The following is an 18739-nucleotide window of genomic DNA, read 5'->3' as shown; positions in this document are numbered from 1 at the left end:
ACAGTCTGAAGAAGGCGTAGGGAGATGAGTGAGAGGCGGAGGTTCAGATATGCACTGCGCATGTCCATGGATCTCAGGCCCCCCGTGGGATTAAATCAGAAGACAATGCGAGGCGGGCTCTCGGCCAGCGCGGCCGCACAGGCGCAGCCAGCCTGACACCAAATGATGTCAGAAGATGGGCAGCGCTAAGTGTGCCTGGCCAAGGGATAACATAACAGCGCAGGCTCCGGGACGGAATCAAACAACGCTGAGGAGCCGGGGCACGGTGCCAAGGGGGTAGGAATGACAGCTGTGCTGCGTCATATTACGAAGGAAAGTCCCACCACCGGGACGGTTTTACGGTATCAGTGAACACATTTTATAAGTGTTAAGTTCTGCGTGTGCAAGGAGCTAAACAAAAATAGCTACCTTTTCCTTGTGCAGCATTACTGCTCCACAAGGTGGCTCTTTCAGTAACAAACGCCTTGGGGGGGGGGGGACAGGTTCCCTTACATTTCAGTTGTTGTGTCAGCGTGTCGGTCGCAGGACACATTGCCGGCTACACAGCTGGGGATCAGCTGACGTTACTGAAACCCAATAACACTGGGTCGTATGTTTTGACTGTGCAGACGGCACTTCAGAGCCTCAACTGGCGGTGTTGGAGCCCAGGAATTTAAGTTCAGGTGGTAGAAAGATGAACACAACAGGAGACCTGGATAACGTAGACAGTCACCTAATTATTTAATCAGGAAGAGGAGTGGCAAATTCCTGCAAGATCCAAGCCTTGTTCATTTTCAGGAAAGTAAGCCGGTCAACGTTATCGGAGGATAGTCGCATGCGACGGTCAGTTAGTACACCACCTGCAGCACTAAAGACGCGTTCCGATAATACACTAGCCGCAGGGCAAGCCAGCACCTCCAATGTATACTGGCTTAGCTCTGGCCATGTATCCAGCTTTGAGACCCAAAACTTGAAAGGTGAAGAGCCGTCTGGGAGTACAGCAAGAGGGCAAGACATGTAGTCTGTCACCATCTGACGGAACCGTTGCCTCCTGCTGACTGGAGCCGTCTGTGATGGTGTAGACTTTTGTGGCGGGCACAGAAAACTGTGCCACAGTTGGGCCATACTGGTCTTGCCTTGGACAGAGGCACTGCTTCTGCTCCCTCTTTGTGCAGAGCCTCCACCACTGCCTGGACACACTGAGCTGCTTTGTAATGCACTAGCAGCACTTCTCTCAGTTGGAATGGAGAAGATGATGGAATTCACCAGTGTGTCTTGGTACTCCCGCATTTTTCGCTCCCGGTTCAATGGTGTGATGAGGCTTTCTACTTTGTCCCGGTAGCGAGGATCGAGGAGGGTGAACACCCAATAATCAGACATGTTGAGAATGTGGGCGATGCGATGGTCGTTTCTCAGGCACTGCAGCATGTAATCCACCATGTGCTGCAGACTGCCAACTGCCCAAGAAACGCTGTCCCCTGCTGGAGGCGTGATCTCTGCCCGCTCGTCATCACCCCACCCTCGCTGTACACACTGACTACTGGACAATTGTGTAACTCCCTCCTCTGGACGGATGTCTTCCTCCTCCATTGACTCCTCCTCATCCTCCTCACAAACTGTCCCCTGCCTACGCGTTTGTGAGGAACCACGTGGCGCTGACTGTCCAGAAGATGATGGAAATGGTGAATCCTCATCCTCCACCTCTTCCACAACATCATCCCTTAGCGCTTGCAGTGATTTTTCAAGCAGGCAGATAAGGGGGACAGTCATGCTGACTAGTGCATCATCTGCACTCGCCATCCGCGTGGAATAATCGAAGGGACGCAAAACCTGGCAGACGTCATTCATAGTGGCCCACTCTGTGGTTGTGAAGTCTGAACGGCGCTGAGTGCGACTTCTTTGCGCCTGAAGCAGCTGGTACTCCATTACAGCTTGCTGCTGCTCACACAACCGCTCCAACATATGTAACGTGGAATTCCACCTGGTAGGTAGGTCACATATGATGCGATGTTCCGGCAGGCGGTGTCGGCGCTGCAGAGCCGCAATGCGCGCTTTTGCCGTGCTGGAACGCCGCAAGTGAGCACACTCTAGGCAGACCTTGTGCAGCAGTGCATCAAGATCCGGATAGTCCCTCAAAAAACTCTGCACGACCAAATTGAGCACATGTGCTAGACATGGGATGTGAGTGAGGTTGCCGAGGCCCAGAGCTGCCACCAGATTTCATCCCTCAGATCCTTTCAGACCTCATCATCTACACTACCCTCTGCCCCCAACTGCTCCTCCTGGGTAGTCTCAGCAGCAGAGCACGCACCAGAAAGTGGCACCTGAGTGTCATCAGCGGATGCGTCCTGCGATGTGGTGACCGGAGCCACTGGCCCACCCGCCTCTTCAGAGGAAGAGAGAAAAAGCTGTTGGGCATCACTGCACCCTGCCTCTTCTTCCATTTCTCCAATGCTGCTTGGCTGGCCCCCTGTTTCCAAGCCAAGAGATTCAGAGAACAGAAGTAGAGACGGCTCCTGTCCTGGGATCTCTGTCTGCCTGGGCAATTTGGCAGGTGGTGAAGAGACAGATGGCTGCTCTCCAGTGCTCTGTGTCTGAGAGGATGTGGCACTAATTGAAGTTGATGCATTAGCTGCCATCCATCCGACAACGGCTTCAATTTGTTCTTCACGCAGCAGCGGTGTACGGCGCTCTGCGACAAAGCTGCGCATGAAGGACTGTTCCCTGGTGAAAGTGGGTGCTGATGAGTCACCGGTGCCCGCAGCAGGCACAGAATCCCCACGTCCTCTCCCTGCTCCGCGCCCACGCCCACGTGCCTTACTCACTGCCTTCTTCATCTTGGTTGACTGATAAAGATAAGCAGAAAAGTACTAACGGCTTTGTGTGCTTATTCCTGAACAACTCCTAACAGGTATAAGAAACACTAATTTTCTAAAGTGTGGACTAGACTTTAATATGAGCTAATGTGGCCTACACAAATGTAAAGTGGTGTCACTGGTGTGTTTGGTGAACTTTATTATTTATTTATTTTTTTTGGGCTGAACTGACAACAGAGAGAGCTGCAGTCACACGGAGACTGTGCAGACAGCCGTAAACGGCGCTGCAAGGCCCAAAAACCCTCCTCTACGTTATCCTATGTAGTGTTTTTCCACAAGTTAGCTGGAGACGGGTGGAAAGACACTAATAGGAATTTTTTGAAAAAATGTGCAGCAGCCTGCACTACTTAAAACAAAAGGAAAATTGTTTTTACGGTATGACGCAGTGAAGAACCCTGAGCTGGAGACAACCAGGCTATGGCTGCTCACAGACTACAGGGCGAGCTGCAGTCACATGGTGACCGTGCAGACAGCCGTAAACGGCGCTGCAAGGCCCAAAAACCCTCCTCTACGTTATCCTATGTAGTGTTTTTCCACAAGTTAGCTGGAGACGGGTGGAAAGACACTAATAGGATTTTTTTTTAAAAAATGAGCAGCAGACTACACTACTTGAAAAAAAAAAAAAAAAAAAGAACAGTATGAGGCAATGAACCACCCTCCCTGAACTGAATACAACCAGCTATGGATGGCCTATGGCTGCACTCAGACTAGAGAGTGGGCTGCACTCACACACACACACACACACACAGACCTTGCAGATCGCTGTGAAAACAGCGCTACAAGGCAAAAGCAAGGTGATTAGTAGGTGAACACAGCGGTTGCTAAATTAGCCTTTGAAAAGCACAAAGAAGCAAATCACTATCTCTAAACTGGCCCTCAGTCAGCAAACAGCGTCCTGTCACTAACTGAATTCACAGCAGAGTGAGCGCAAAATGGCGCCAGAGACTTTTAAACTGCATCATGACATCATTTCAGTAGCCAATCACAGCCTTGCCAGTAGTTTCAGGCCCTCCATGCTGAACAGGATGTGCCCACACTTGGAATCATTCTCATTGGCTGATTTCGTACAAATTTGTGCAGTTTGAATCCTGGGAACTTCCGATTCCGGTATCCGATACGCGGCAAGTATCGGATCTCGGTATCGGAATTCCGATACGCTAAGTATCGGCCGATACCCGATACTTGCGGTATCGGAATGCTCAACACTAGTCTTCACGCAATCAAGGAATAGTTGGCAAATCTCCTGGGTGTTGTGGAAACCTCAAACAGAGCAACACTTTCAGGTTTCTAGTATATCTTGCCAGGATGCTCCATAATTAGTTGTTACCCTAGCATTCAGAGTCAGGAAAATAGAGGGTGGAATTGGCATAGAGTTCGTTATGAACACTTCTAGGGACAAGCTTTGCTCGATACTCTCAGCACATAAAATTTGCGTGTATTGTAGTAGAATTAGGACAACCCAATGGAGAGGTAGGGGCATCTAACAAGGTACCAACATACTAAATACTGACTCCTTTGTAGCACACTTGCCAACTTTTTCAGAACTCTTTCAGTTGGCTCCCAGAAAACGGGGAGACTTCTCGACTTGCTAGAAGAATTATCAAACCATCTTGGGGTTGCAGAAAGCTCACAGAGGGCCACGCTTTCAGGTTTCTAGTGCACGATTCCGAGATGCTCCATTATTGATGGAGTCCTAGCATTTTGGGAGCAGAAAAATAAGGGGATTGAATCTGCATGGATGGGTGAGACCTGGAAAAGAGCTGTGGTTATAATCACATTTGGAGACAAACTTTACCCATTACTCTCAACGCATAACATTGGTATGCTTTGAAGTAGACCCAGTACAAACCATTGCACTTGAGAGTTGAAATAGAGTACAACTGGCGTTGAACTATTCTTTCCCCGTATTTTAATTTTGTGGTATGTCTGGTGGACTAAATTCTTAGAAAATGGTTCTTCCAAGAAGTGGAGCTTAAGTGTCTTTACAACTATTGCCCATAGCCACTGTGCCCATAAGTTAATCTTTGATGGACCGTCCTACAGATGCTGTAGCATAAGAGCATCCAAGTGACCAATTCACTTTTTTACCTCTAGACTCATCCATAAGGTTAACGCCAACACTTTAGACTCATTGCTACAAGTTCCTAACTCTACGTCTTCACATGGAGTTTCTTCTCCACGTCTTGGTGCCTGTCCTCCTTGAAACTGCAGTGATTGTCCTTAGCTTGCTGCTTCCGATCCTTTCTACTGTAGAACACCCACCAGTGAGCGCAGCTCTTGTGGATAATGCAGGCTTAGACAAGGTGGTTTCTAATACAGGAGATAAATGAAAGAACTTCTTCAAGGCATAACTCTTCTGAGACCACAGACCCTCTTGCCCCATGCCATATTCATGCGATATTGGCACTGGTCCTCCCAGCTGGCACCATCTTACCCTAGACTCTCTTTGATGGGTCACCTTGTAGGCCACCTACCTTCATTGTATATAACAGAACATAAAATACTCATGTCCTTGTGACTTTTGTGACATTTTCTGTATTTTTCTGCAGTTATTAGATGAAGAAAGATTCCAGGACATTGAAAAGATCAAAACTATTGGAAGCACATACATGGCCGTATCGGGATTATCTCCAGAGAAACAGGTACTTATAAAATACAACCTGATGCCATGATTACAGGTTCTTCTGTATGAGCCAGATATCTTATACGAATGGCGGCTGGGGCTAATTCATTTTCACACTGTTGGGTAGAGAGGAAATTCATTCCGAGGGTCCATCCTCTAGCCATATAAAAGAAGGCCATGTTTATCCACATCCCTTAAACCGAGGCATAAGGATAACATGAATATCTTAGTCTGTGATGCAAAATAATGGCCATCACCTACTATGTGCCATTTGCGATACAGACACCGCCTATAGACAAGAGTGGCGCTGTGACTGGAAAAAAACACAATCTTGAGCCACGTTATATCAAAAATGTATGCGATCCACATTGGCCGCCTACAACTAAAAACGTAAAAATAAAATATAAATTATGCAATAAAATAAGATTTTTTTTTTTTTAAATTGAAATGATAAAATTTATTGTATGTTATAACTGCAAAAGTAAACATTTCCCGTTCTTGGTGAAGAAATCTGATGGGTTTTTTTGCGTATGATTTAGCAATGTGAAGACAAATGGGGGCACTTGTGTGCCGTGGCCGACTTCTCCATCGCACTGAATGAAAGCATCCAGGAGATTAACAAACATTCATTTAACAACTTTGAGCTCCGTATCGGTAAGTATTGTGTAAGACACCCAAATGTTTGACGTGAAAGGGAACTTGTCACATAAGACATGGTATTCTGTATAATGTAGAGCTGGAGGAGCTGAGCACACGGATATTTGGGTTTACAGGAAAAGCTTCAGTATAACTTGGCATTTATTGACCTACATCTCTACTCGATCAGAGCTTAGGAGTCCAGTGGGCGGATCTTTTGAACCCCTTCCCACAAATGGCTGTAACTGTTTGACTTAGCTCACATCCCACAACTTTAACCGTTCCAATGCTACAGTCAATAGTGGCAGTAGCATCTACGGCGTTTTACAGACAGATATTGCTCCTTCTCTAAGCTCATTGGTGGTGCCGATGACCACTAAGGCAACAAAGAGGCCTAACAATGTCCTGTGTATCTGACATTTACCTTAGCCTATCAGATCCCACCAAAGTCTGGTCTAATAGGCCACATGTCCATAAAGCATTGACAGGTTAGATAATGCACTGCACTGTGTAAGTAGTACAGTGTATTATCAGTGTTATCAAGGGATCTCTTGGTTTGGTCGCCTTTGCGGAACTATTAAAAAGTGTAAACACATTTTTTAAAGGAAACAAATATGTAAATATATATACGGTATATATATGTTTGTGCAAAATATCAGTAATAATTAAAATATTGTGTATTTGTGGGAGAAAAAAACCCACAAAAGCAGCATGTATTTTCGGATTGACCTGTACTATAAAACTGTATTATTATTTATCCAGCATGATGATTGTCTTAAAAAAAATGAAAAAGCATGCCAAAATTGCTCTTTTTTGTTGTTTTTTTCCTCTCAAAAATTTTAAAAAAAATTGATAAAAAATAATAATAAAAACTACAGCTCGTCATAAAAGAAAATCACACAGCTCTCTACTCTAAACAAAAATGAAAAAGTTAGGTCTCCCCATAGTGACAATCAGAAAATAAGTTTTATATATATATATATATATATATATATATATATATATATATATATATATATATATATATATATATATATATATACAGTCATGGCCAAAAGTATTGACACCTCTGCAATTCTGTCAGATAATACTCAGTTTCTTCCAGAAAATGATTGCAAACACAAATTCTTTGTTATTATTACCTTCATTTAATTTGTCTTAAATGAAAAGACACAAAAAGAATTGTCCTAAAGCCAAATTGGATATAATTCCACACCAAACATACAAAAAGGGGGTGGACAAAAATATTGGCACTGTTCGAAAAATCATGTGATGCTTCTCTAATTAGTGTAATTAACAGCACCTGTAACTTACCTGTGGCACCTAACAGGTGTTGGCAATAACTAAATCACACTTGCAGCCAGTTGACATGGATTAAAGTTGACTCAACCTCTGTCCTGTGTCCTTGTGTGTACCACCTTGAGCATGGAGAAAAGAAAGAAGACCAAAGAACTGTCTGAGGACCTGAGAAACCAAATTGTGAGGAAGCATGAGCAATCTCAAGGCTACAAGTCCATCTCCAAAGACCTGAATGTTCCTCTGTCTACCGTGCACAGTGTCATCAAGAAGTTTAAAGCCCATGGCACTGTGGCTAACCTCCCTAGATGTGGACGTAAAAGAAAAATTGACAAGAGATTTCAACGCAAGATTGTGCGGATGTTGGATAAAGAATCTCGACTAACATCCAAACAAGTTCAAGCTGCCCTGCAGTCCGAGGGTACAACAGTGTCAACCCATACTATCTGTCAGCGTCTGAATGAAAAGGGACTGTATGGTAGGAGACCCAGGAAGACCCCACTTCTTACCCCGAGGCATAAAAAAGCCAGGCTGGAGTTTGCCAAAACTTAACTGAAAAAGCCTAAAACCTTTTGGAAGAATGTTCTCTGGTCAGAAGAGACAAAAGTAGAGCTTTTTGGGCAAAGGCATCAACACAGAGTTTACATGAGAAAAAAAGAGGCATTCAAAGAAAAGAACACGGTCCCTACAGTCAAACATGGCGGAGGTTCCCTGATGTTTTGGGGCTCCTTTGCTGCCTCTAGCACTGGACTGCTTGACCGAGTGCATGGCATATGAAGTCTGAAGACTACCAACAAATTTTGCAGCATAATGTAGGGTTGTTCATCCAAGTATTAGGCTGAGGGTGCCAATACTTTTGTCTGGCCCATTTTTGGAGTTTTGTGTGAAATGATCAATGTTTTGCTTTTTGCTTCATTCTCTTTTATGTTTTTTCATTTAAGACAAATTAAATGAAGATAATAATACCAAAGAATTTGTGTTTGCAATCATTTTCAGGAAGAAACTGAGTATTATCTGACAGAATTGCAGGGGTGTCAATACTTTTGGCCATGACTGTATATATATATATATATATATATATATATATATATATATATATATATATATATATATATATATATATATATATATATACATACACAGTGTATATGTATATAGCCTCCAGGGCTGCTGAGCGCAGATGGAAAAAAAGATCCCACTCCAACAAGCACTTCATCGCATTCAAACAGTCCCTCACTACTTTCAAGACCACACTCGCCACAGCTAAACAAACCTACTTCTCATCTCTCATATCCTCCCTGTCTCACAACCCTAAACAGTTATTCAACACTTTCAATTATTTCCTCCGTCCCCAGCACCTCCCTCCTCCCCACTTATCTCAGCTGAAGATTTTGCCTCATTTTTCAAGCAGAAGATTGATAACATCAGAGACAGTTTTGGTCAACAACCCCCAGAGCCCTTCCTCCCGACTTCCCAGCCCTCCACCTTCAAATCCAACTTCTCCACCATTACAGAAGATCAACTCTCCACTCTACTCTTAAGATCGCATCTCACCACCTGTGCACTTGACCCGCTACCATCCCACTTCATCCCAAACCTCATCAAAGTCTTCATCCCAACCCTAACCCATCTCTTCAACCTATCACTAACAACTGGTGTTTTCCCCTCAAGCTTTAAACATGCCTCAATCACACCTATCCTCAAAAAGCCTTCTCTTGACCCATCCTCTGTATCTAGCTATCGCCCTATATCACTTCTCCCTTATGCCTCCAAACTACTGGAACAACATGTCTACCTTGAACTGTCCTCCCATCTCTCTTCTTGCTCCCTCTTTGACCGCTTACAATCTGGCTTCCGGTCACACCACTCCACTGAAACTGCCCTAACTAAGGTCACCAATGACCTCTTAACCGCCAAGAGCAAGCGACACTACTCTGTCCTCCTCCTCCTCGATCTGTCGGCTGCCTTTGACACAGTGGACCATTCCTTATTATTACAGACCCTCTCATCCCTTGGCATCACAGACTTGGCCCTATCCTGGATCTCATCATACCTAACAGACCGGACATTCAGCGTCTCCCACTCACACACCACCTCCTCACCTCGCCCCCTATCTGTCAGAGTCCCACAAGGTTCAGTCCTAGGGCCCCTGCTCTTCTCCATTTACACCTTTGGCCTGGGACAGCTCATAGAATCTCATGGCTTTCATTATCACCTCTATGCTGATAACACACACATCTACATCTCTGGACCAGATTTCACCTCCCTGCTAACCAGAATCCCTCAATGTCTGTCCACTACTTCATCCTTCTTCTCCGCTAGATTTCTGAAATTTAACATGGACAAAACAGAATTCATCATCTTTCCCCCATCTCACGCGACCCCCCCCAACGAACCTATACATTACAGTGCATGGCTGCCCACTCTCCCCAGTCCCACAAGCTCGCTGCCTCGCGGTAATCCTTGACGCTGATCTCTCCTTCAAACCACATATCCAAGCCCTTTCCACTTCCTGCTGACTTCAACTCAAAAATATTTCACGAATCCGTACATTCCTCAACCAAGAATCTGCAAAAACCCTAGTCCATGCCCTCATCATCTCTCGCCTTGACTACTGTAACCTCCTGCTCTGTGGCCTCCCCTCTAACACTCTCGCACCCCTCTAATCTATTCTAAACTCTGCTGCCCGACTAATCCACCTGTCCCCCTGCTATTCCCCGGCCTCTCCCCTCTGTCAATCCCTTCACTGGCTCCCCATTGCCCAGAGACTCCAGTACAAAACCCTAACCATGACACACAAAGCCATCCACAACCTGTCTCCTCCATACATCTGTGACCTCGTCTCCCAGTACTTACCTACACGCAACCTCCGATCCTCACAAGATCTCCTTCTCTACTCCCCTCTTATCGCCTCTTCCCACAATCGTATACAAGATTTCTCTCGCGTATCACCCCTACTCTGGAACCCTCTACCACAACACATCAGACTCTCGCCTACCATCAAAATCTTCAAAAAGAGCCTGAAGACCCACCTCTTCTGACAAGCCTACAACCTGCCGTAACCACCGATCAACCAAACCGCTGCATGACCAGCTCTATCCTCACCTACTGTATTCTCACCCATCCCTTGTAGATTGTGAGCCTTCGCGGGCAGGGTCCTCTCTCCTCCTGTACCAGTTATGACTTGTATTGTCTAAGAATATTGTACTTGTTTATATTATGCATACCCCTCCTCACATGTAAAGCGCCATGGAATAAATGCAAGTCCAATATAGCAGAGATGGTCACAGTTTAGTAGAGCTTGGTTTGTCAGAGTCCAGTATAACAGATGGTCCCCAGTATAGTAGAGCTTGGTTTGTCACAGAGTCCAGTATAGCAGAGATGTCACCAGTATAGTAGAGCTCGGTTTGTCACAGAGTCCAGTATAGCAGAGATGGTCACCAGTATAGTAGAGCTTGGTTTGTCACAGAGTCCAGTATAGCAGAGATGGTCACCAGTATAGTAGAGCTTGGTTTGTCACAGAGTCCAGTATAGCAGAGATGGTCACCAGTATAGTAGAGCTTGGTTTGTCACAGAGTCCAATATAGCAGAGATGGTCACCAGTATAGTAGAGCTTGGTTTGTCACAGAGTCCAGTATAGCAGAGATGGTCACCAGTATAGTAGAGTTTGGTTTGTCACAGAGTCCAGTATAGCAGAGATGGTCACCAGTATGGTAAAGCTTGGTTTGTCACAGAGTCCAGTATACCAGATGGTCCCCAGTATAGTAGAGCTTGGTTTGTCACAGAGTCCAGTATAGCAGAAATGATCACCAGTATAGTAGAGTTTGGTTTGTCACAGAGTCCAGTATAGCAGAGATGGTCACCAGTATGGTAAAGCTTGGTTTGTCATAGAGTCCAGTATAACAGATGGTCCCCAGTATGGTAGAGCTTGGTTTGTCACAGAGTCCAGTATAGCATAGATGTCACCAGTATAGTAGAACTTGGTTTGTCACAGAGTCCAGTATAGCAGAGATGGTCTACTATACTGATTTGTCACAGTCCAGTATAGCAGAGATGGTCACCAGTATAGTAGAGCTTGGTTTGTCACAAAGTTCAGTATAGCAGAGATGGTCACCAGTATAGTAGAGCTTGGTTTGTCACAAAGTTCAGTATAGCAGAGATGGTCACCAGTATAGTTGAGCTTGATTTGTCACAGAGTCCAGTATAGCAGAGATGGTCACCAATGTACAAGAGCTTGGTGTGTCAGAGTCCAATGTATCAGAGATGGTCACCAGTATAGTAGAGCTTGGTTTGTCACAGAGTCCAGTATAACAGATGGTCCCCAGTATAGTAGAGCTTGGTTTGTCACAGATTCCAGTATAGCAGAGATGTCACCAGTATAGTAGAGCTCGGTTTGTCACAGAGTCCAGTATAGCAGAGATGGTCACCAGTATAGTAGAGCTTGGTTTGTCACAGAGTCCAGTATAGCAGAGATGGTCACCAGTATAGTAGAGCTTGGTTTGTCACAGAGTCCAATATAGCAGAGATGGTCACCAGTATAGTAGAGCTTGGTTTGTCACAGAGTCCAGTATAGCAGAGATGGTCACCAGTATAGTAGAGTTTGGTTTGTCACAGAGTTCAGTCTAGCAGAGATGGTCACCAGTATGGTAAAGCTTGGTTTGTCACAGAGTCCAGTATAACAGATGGTCCCCAGTATAGTAGAGCTTGGTCTGTCACAGAGTCCAGTATAGCAGAAATGATCACCAGTATAGTGGAGTTTGGTTTGTCACAGAGTCCAGTATAGCAGAGATGGTCACCAGTATGGTAAAGCTTGGTTTGTCATAGAGTCCAGTATAACAGATGGTCCCCAGTATAGTAGAGCTTGGTTTGTCACAGAGTCCAGTATAGCATAGATGTCACCAGTATAGTAGACCTTGGTTTGTCACAGAGTCCATTATAGTTGAGATGGTCACCAGTATAGTAGAGCTTGGTTTGTCACAGAGTCCAGTATAACAGATGGTCCCCATTATAGTAGAGCTTGGTTTGTCACAGAGTCCAGTATAGCAGAGATGTCACCAGTATAGTAGAGCTCGGTTTGTCACAGAGTCCAGTATAGCAGAGATGGGCACCAGTATAGTAGAGCTTGGTTTGTCACAGAGTCCAATATAGCAGAGATGGTCACCAGTATAGTAGAGCTTGGTTTGTCACAGAGTCCAGTATAGCAGAGATGGTCACCAGTATAGTAGAGTTTGGTTTGTCACAGAGTCCAGTATAGCAGAGATGGTCACCTGTTGTGAACTATATTTCTTGGCTCCCTCTTGTGGTCACTAGCGGTATGGCACTTGGATTGTCTTTCCCCAGGTTGGTACTCACCTGGTTCGTTAGGCCTTGGGTGTTCCTATTTAGTAAGTCAGCTGGGTAATTAATCCAAAAAAGAAATGTAGAAGCTATAGCAATTGGATATATTAAAACTTAGCCTTTAATAAATAGCATAAAATACAAATACGCACAAAAAAAATTTTTTTTGAGGTAATAGTGCCCTAAACCCAAACACAGGACGAAAAAAGACCAATATACAAAACATATAAAGTTTTAAAACATTGACTGCACTATTATTTGATTAACAGTGGACCAGAAGGCTGTCACTGGTCCTGATATATATTCAACACTCTCAAAGAGGTGCAAACAATGAGGTGCTCCCTACTTTGTTGGAGTCCACGTATCCTTATATGTTATAAGTCAAAAATGTACATAGGCAATGGTTGCCTTTATTTTAATGGCCAAACAAAAGCCACACACATCTACCAGACCAATTAAATAGTGTCAGTCAAATGAAAAAATTAGCAGCATGTCACTGTAGGCTTCATAAGGCATAAAGATGCCTAAAGGACTGGGTCATATCTAAAGGAACTCCTGCTTCCTCATCAATATTAGATAAGCGTTCACCAATGTGATCCAGTGTACCAAGGCAATATCACTTTTTTCTAGAAGTACATACAACAAGTGCTCCTAAGGCGCAATAACCAATATGAGCTGTGCCAAGCAAAAATAACCCACTGCTGTAGTAACCGTGGTCATATCACCTTTATCTCGATGACACATAACATATACATAAAGTGCTTCAAAGGCACACTAATCAATGTAAAGTGTGTCATAAAGAATAGAGCCACTGCTGTGGATCGATCTCACCCGCATCTGGAGAGTTTACTTTGCCATAATATGGACCCTCAGTCGGAAGAGATCCAAAAAAGAAGCCGTGACGATGGACAGTCTTTGTTACGGCGGTACGTTGTGCCTGTGGTTCCTGCTGTTGAGCCTCCTGCTCCGGTGTTGGTTGAGGGCGAGTTGGAGTACGTGGTGGAGAAGATCTTGGATTCTCGTCTCTCTAGGCGGAGGCTTCAGTATATGGTCAAATGGAAGGGCTATGGTCAGGAGGATAATTCCTGGGTGGTCGCCTCTGATGTTCATGCGGCCGATTTGGTTCGTGCCTTTCACGCTGCTCATCCTGATCGCCCTGGTGGTCTTGGTGAGGGTTCGGTGACCCCTCCTTAAAGGGGGGGTACTGTTGTGAACTATATTTCTTGGCTCCCTCTTGTGGTCACTAGCGGTATGGCACTTGGATTGTCTTTCCCCAGGTTGGTACTCACCTGGTTCGTTAGGCCTTGGGTGTTCCTATTTAGACTTCCTGGATCCTCAGTCTAGTGCCTGGAATCGATGTAATCAGTCCATGCCTGTTTTCTCCTGTCTACTGGTCTCCTGATTTTTGCAAGATAAGCTAAGTCCTGCTTTCTTATTTTTGTTTATTTGCTTTGCTCTCATTTTAGTCCAGCTTGTTCAAAATGTGATTCCTGATTTTGCTGGAAGCTCAAGGGGGCTGATATTCTCCCCCCACACCGTTAGTCGGTGCGGGGGTTCTTGGATATTCAGCGTGGATATTTTTGTAGGGTTTTTGCTGACCGTATAAGTCCGCTTCCTATTTTCTGCTATTAATTAGTGGGCCTCTCTTTGCTGAATCTAGTTCATTCTTACGTTTGTCTTTTCTTCTTACCTCACCGTTTTTATTTGTTGGGGGCTTGTATTATAACTTTGGGGTACTTTTCTCTTGAGGCAAGTGAGGTCTTATTTTCTCTGAAAGGGTTAGTTAGTTCTCCAGCTGGTGCGAGACATCTAGAATCAATGTAGGTACGTTCCCCGGCTGCTTCTAGTTGTGGGCTAGGATCAGGTATACGGTCAGCCAAGTTACCACCTCCCTATGAGCTGGTTTTTGTGTTTGCGGACTTAGCTTATATTCCTGTGATCCTCTACCACTAGGATCATAACAGTATTCCAGGCCCAAAGTGAATATTTAATGCATTGCAGAAGCGGGATTAAAAGAAAAGAAGTTCTGAGTTGTTTTTTTTTTTCTTCTTCCCCTTTTTCTCTGAGTGGCTTGAAGCTCTGCTGCAGACATGAATGTTCAGACTCTGATTACTAGTGTGGATCAGCTTGCTGCACGAGTGCAGGGCATTCAGGATTTTGTTACTAGTAGTCCTATGTCAGAGCCTAAGATACCTATTCCTGAGCTGTTCTCTGGAGATCGATTTAAATTTAGAAATTTTAGGAATAATTGTAAATTGTTTCTATCTTTGAGACCTCGTTCGTCTGGAGACTCAGCTCAGCAAGTTAAAATTGTTATCTCCTTCTTGCGTGGCGACCCTCAGGATTGGGCTTTCTCATTGGCGCCAGGAGATCCGGCATTGGCAAATATTGATGCGTTTTTTCTGGCGCTCGGATTGCTTTATGAGGAGCCAAAACTTGAAATTCAGGCAGAAAAAGCTTTGCTGGCTATCTCTCAGGGCCAGGATGAAGCTGAAGTGTATTGCCAAAAATTTCGTAAATGGTCCGTGCTTACTCAATGGAATGAGTGTGCTCTGGCCGCAAATTTCAGAAATGGCCTTTCTGAAGCCATTAAGAATGTGATGGTGGGTTTTCCCATTCCTACAAGTCTGAATGATTCTATGGCCCTGGCCATTCAGATTGATTGGCGTTTGCGGGAGCGCAAATCCGCTAATCCTCTGGCGGTGTTGTCTGAACAGACACCTGACTTAATGCAATGTGATAGAATTCAGACTAGAGCCAAATGGCAAAATCATAGACGTCAGAATGGGTTGTGTTTTTACTGTGGTGATTCTACACATGTTATCTCAGCATGCTCTAAACGCCTAACAAAGGTTGTTAGTCCTGTCGCCATTGTTAATTTGCAGCCTAAGTTTATTTTGTCTGTGACTTTAATTTGCTCATTGTCTTCCTACCCTGTTATGGCATTTGTGGATTCAGGTGCTGCCCTGAGTCTTATGGACTTGTCGTTTGCCAAGCGCTGTGGTTTTGTCCTGGAGCCTTTAGAAAATCCTATTCCTCTTAGAGGAATTGATGCTACGCCATTGGCGGAGAATAAACCGCAGTATTGGACACAAGTGACCATGTGCATGACTCCTGAACATCGGGAGGTGATTCCTTTTCTTGTTCTGCATAAAATGCATGATTTGGTCGTTTTGGGTCTGCCATGGTTACAGACCCATAATCCAGTTTTGGATTGGAAGGCTATGTCTGTGACAAGTTGGGGTTGTCAGGGAATTCATTGCGATTCCCCGTCGGTGTCTATTGCTTCTTCTACTCCTTCTGAAGTTCCTGAGTATTTGTTGGACTATCGGGATGTATTCAGTGAGCCCAGGTCCAGTGCTCTTCCTCCTCATAGGGACTGTGACTGCGCTATAGATTTGATTCCTGGTAGTAAATTTCCTAAGGGACGATTATTTAATCTGTCTGTACCTGAGCATGCCGCGATGCGTTCTTATATAAAGGAGTCTTTGGAGAAGGGACATATTCGTCCATCCTCTTCCCCTCTTGGTGCGGGATTCTTTTTTGTGGCCAAGAAAGACGGGTCTTTGAGACCTTGTATAGACTATCGGCTTCTGAATAAAATCACGGTTAAATTTCAGTATCCTTTGCCACTATTGTCGGACTTGTTTGCTCGGATTAAGGGTGCCAGTTGGTTCACCAAGATAGATCTTCGTGGTGCGTACAACCTTGTGCGCATTAAGCAGGGAGATGAATGGAAAACTGCGTTTAATACGCCCGAAGGTCATTTTGAGTACTTGGTGATGCCTTTTGGGCTCTCTAATGCTCCTTCAGTGTTTCAGTCCTTTATGCATGACATCTTCCGGAAGTATCTAGATACATTTATGATTGTTTATCTGGATGATATTCTGTTTTTTTCTGATGATTGGGATTCTCATGTAAAGCAGGTCAGGATGGTGTTTCAGGTTTTGCGTGATAATGCTTTGTTTGTGAAGGGCTCAAAGTGTCTCTTTGGAGTGCAGAAGGTTTCCTTTTTGGGTTTTATTTTCTCCCCTTCTACTGTGGAGATGGACCCAGTCAAGGTCCGAGCTATTCATGATTGGACTCAACCCACGTCTGTTAAGAGTCTCCAGAAGTTCTTGGGTTTTGCTAATTTCTACCGTCGTTTTATTGCTAACTTTTCTAGCGTTGTTAAACCTTTGACGGATATGACCAAGAAAGGTTCTGATGTTGCTAATTGGGCTCCTGCAGCCGTGGAGGCCTTCCGGGAGCTGAAGCGCCGGTTTACTTCGGCGCCTGTTTTGTGCCAGCCTGATGTCTCACTTCCCTTTCAGGTTGAAGTGGATGCTTCTGAGATCGGTGCAGGGGCTGTTTTGTCGCAGAAAGGCTCTGGTTGCTCTGTGATGAGACCATGTGCTTTTTTTTCTAGGAAATTTTCGCCTGCTGAGCGGAACTATGATGTTGGTAATCGGGAGTTGTTGGCTATGAAGTGGGCATTTGAGAAGTGGCGTCATTGGCTCGAGGGAGCTAAGCATCGTGTGGTGGTCTTGACTGATCACAAAAATCTGATGTATCTCGAGTCTGCTAAGCGCCTGAATCCTAGACAGGCTCGTTGGTCATTGTTTTTCTCCCGTTTTGACTTTGTGGTCTCATACCTGCCTGGTTCGAAGAATGTGAAGGCTGATGCTCTTTCTAGGAGCTTTGTGCCTGACTCTCCTGGAGTCTCAGAGCCAGCTGGTATTCTGAAAGAGGGAGTAATCTTGTCGGCCATTTCTCCTGATTTGCGACGTGTGTTGCAGAGATTTCAGGCTGGTAGACCTGACCCTTGCCCACCTGATAGACTGTTTGTTCCTGATAAATGGACCAGCAGAGTTATTTCCGAGGTTCATTCCTCGGTGTTGGCAGGGCATCCTGGGATTTTTGGTACCAGAGATTTGGTGGCTAGGTCCTTTTGGTGGCCTTCCTTGTCGCGGAATGTGCGTTCTTTTGTGCAGTCCTGTGGGACTTGTGCTCGGGCTAAGCCTTGCTGTTCTCGTGCCAGCGGGTTGCTTTTGCCCTTGCCCGTCCCGAAGAGGCCTTGGACACACATTTCCATGGATTTCATTTCAGATCTTCCGGTGTCTCAAGGAATGTCTGTCATCTGGGTGGTGTGTGATCGTTTTTCCAAGATGGTCCATTTGGTGCCCTTGCCTAAGTTGCCTTCCTCTTCCGATCTGGTTCCTTTGTTCTTTCAGAATGTGGTTCGTTTGCACGGCATTCCTGAGAATATCGTGTCTGACAGAGGATCCCAGTTTGTGTCCAGATTCTGGCGATCTTTTTGTGCTAAGATGGGCATTGATTTGTCGTTTTCATCTGCCTTTCATCCTCAGACTAATGGCCAAACGGAGCGAACTAATCAGACGCTGGAGGCTTATTTGAGATGTTTTGTTTCTGCGGATCAGGATGATTGGGTGACCTTCTTGCCATTGGCTGAGTTTGCCCTCAATAATCGGGCTAGTTCCGCTACTTTGGTTTCGCCATTTTTCTGCAACTCTGGTTTTCATCCTCGTCTTTCCTCGGGTCATGTTGAGCCTTCTGACTGTCCTGGGGTGGATTCCGTGGTGGATAGGTTTCAGCGGATTTGGAATCATGTGGTGGACAACCTGAAGTTGTCACAGGAGAACGCTCAGCGTTTTGCCAACTGCCGCCGCGGTGTGGGTCCCCGACTTCGTGTTGGGGATTTGGTTTGGTTGTCTTCTCGGTATGTCCCTCTGAAGGTTTCCTCTCCTAAGTTTAAGCCTCGCTTTATTGGTCCTTATAAAATTTTGGAAGTCCTTAACCTGGTGTCTTTTCGTTTGGATCTTCCGGTGTCGTTTGCCATTCACAATGTGTTCCATAGGTCTTTGTTACGGCGGTACGTTGTGCCTGTGGTTCCTGCTGTTGAGCCTCCTGCTCCGGTGTTGGTTGAGGGCGAGTTGGAGTACGTGGTGGAGAAGATCTTGGATTCTCGTCTCTCTAGGCGGAGGCTTCAGTA

General features: G+C 45.2%; 1 protein-coding gene across 3 annotated transcripts in view; it reads left to right on the top strand.

Annotated features, from left to right (window-relative positions):
- The window catches only part of ADCY8 (adenylate cyclase 8), a 364716-nt gene that overhangs the window by 339650 nt on the left and 6327 nt on the right, over positions 1–18739 (top strand). For all 3 annotated transcript variants that reach the window (XM_077271241.1, XM_077271242.1, XM_077271243.1), the window contains 2 exons: positions 5405–5497; positions 6018–6132. In XM_077271241.1, coding sequence (XP_077127356.1) covers positions 5405–5497; positions 6018–6132 — 208 coding nt within the window. The remainder of the gene's footprint in view (positions 1–5404; positions 5498–6017; positions 6133–18739) is intronic.

This window comes from Ranitomeya variabilis, chromosome 6 (genome assembly GCF_051348905.1).
Source record: "Ranitomeya variabilis isolate aRanVar5 chromosome 6, aRanVar5.hap1, whole genome shotgun sequence".
Classification (NCBI taxonomy): Eukaryota; Metazoa; Chordata; class Amphibia; order Anura; family Dendrobatidae; genus Ranitomeya; species Ranitomeya variabilis.
This window is presented reverse-complemented; position numbering and strand designations above follow the sequence as displayed.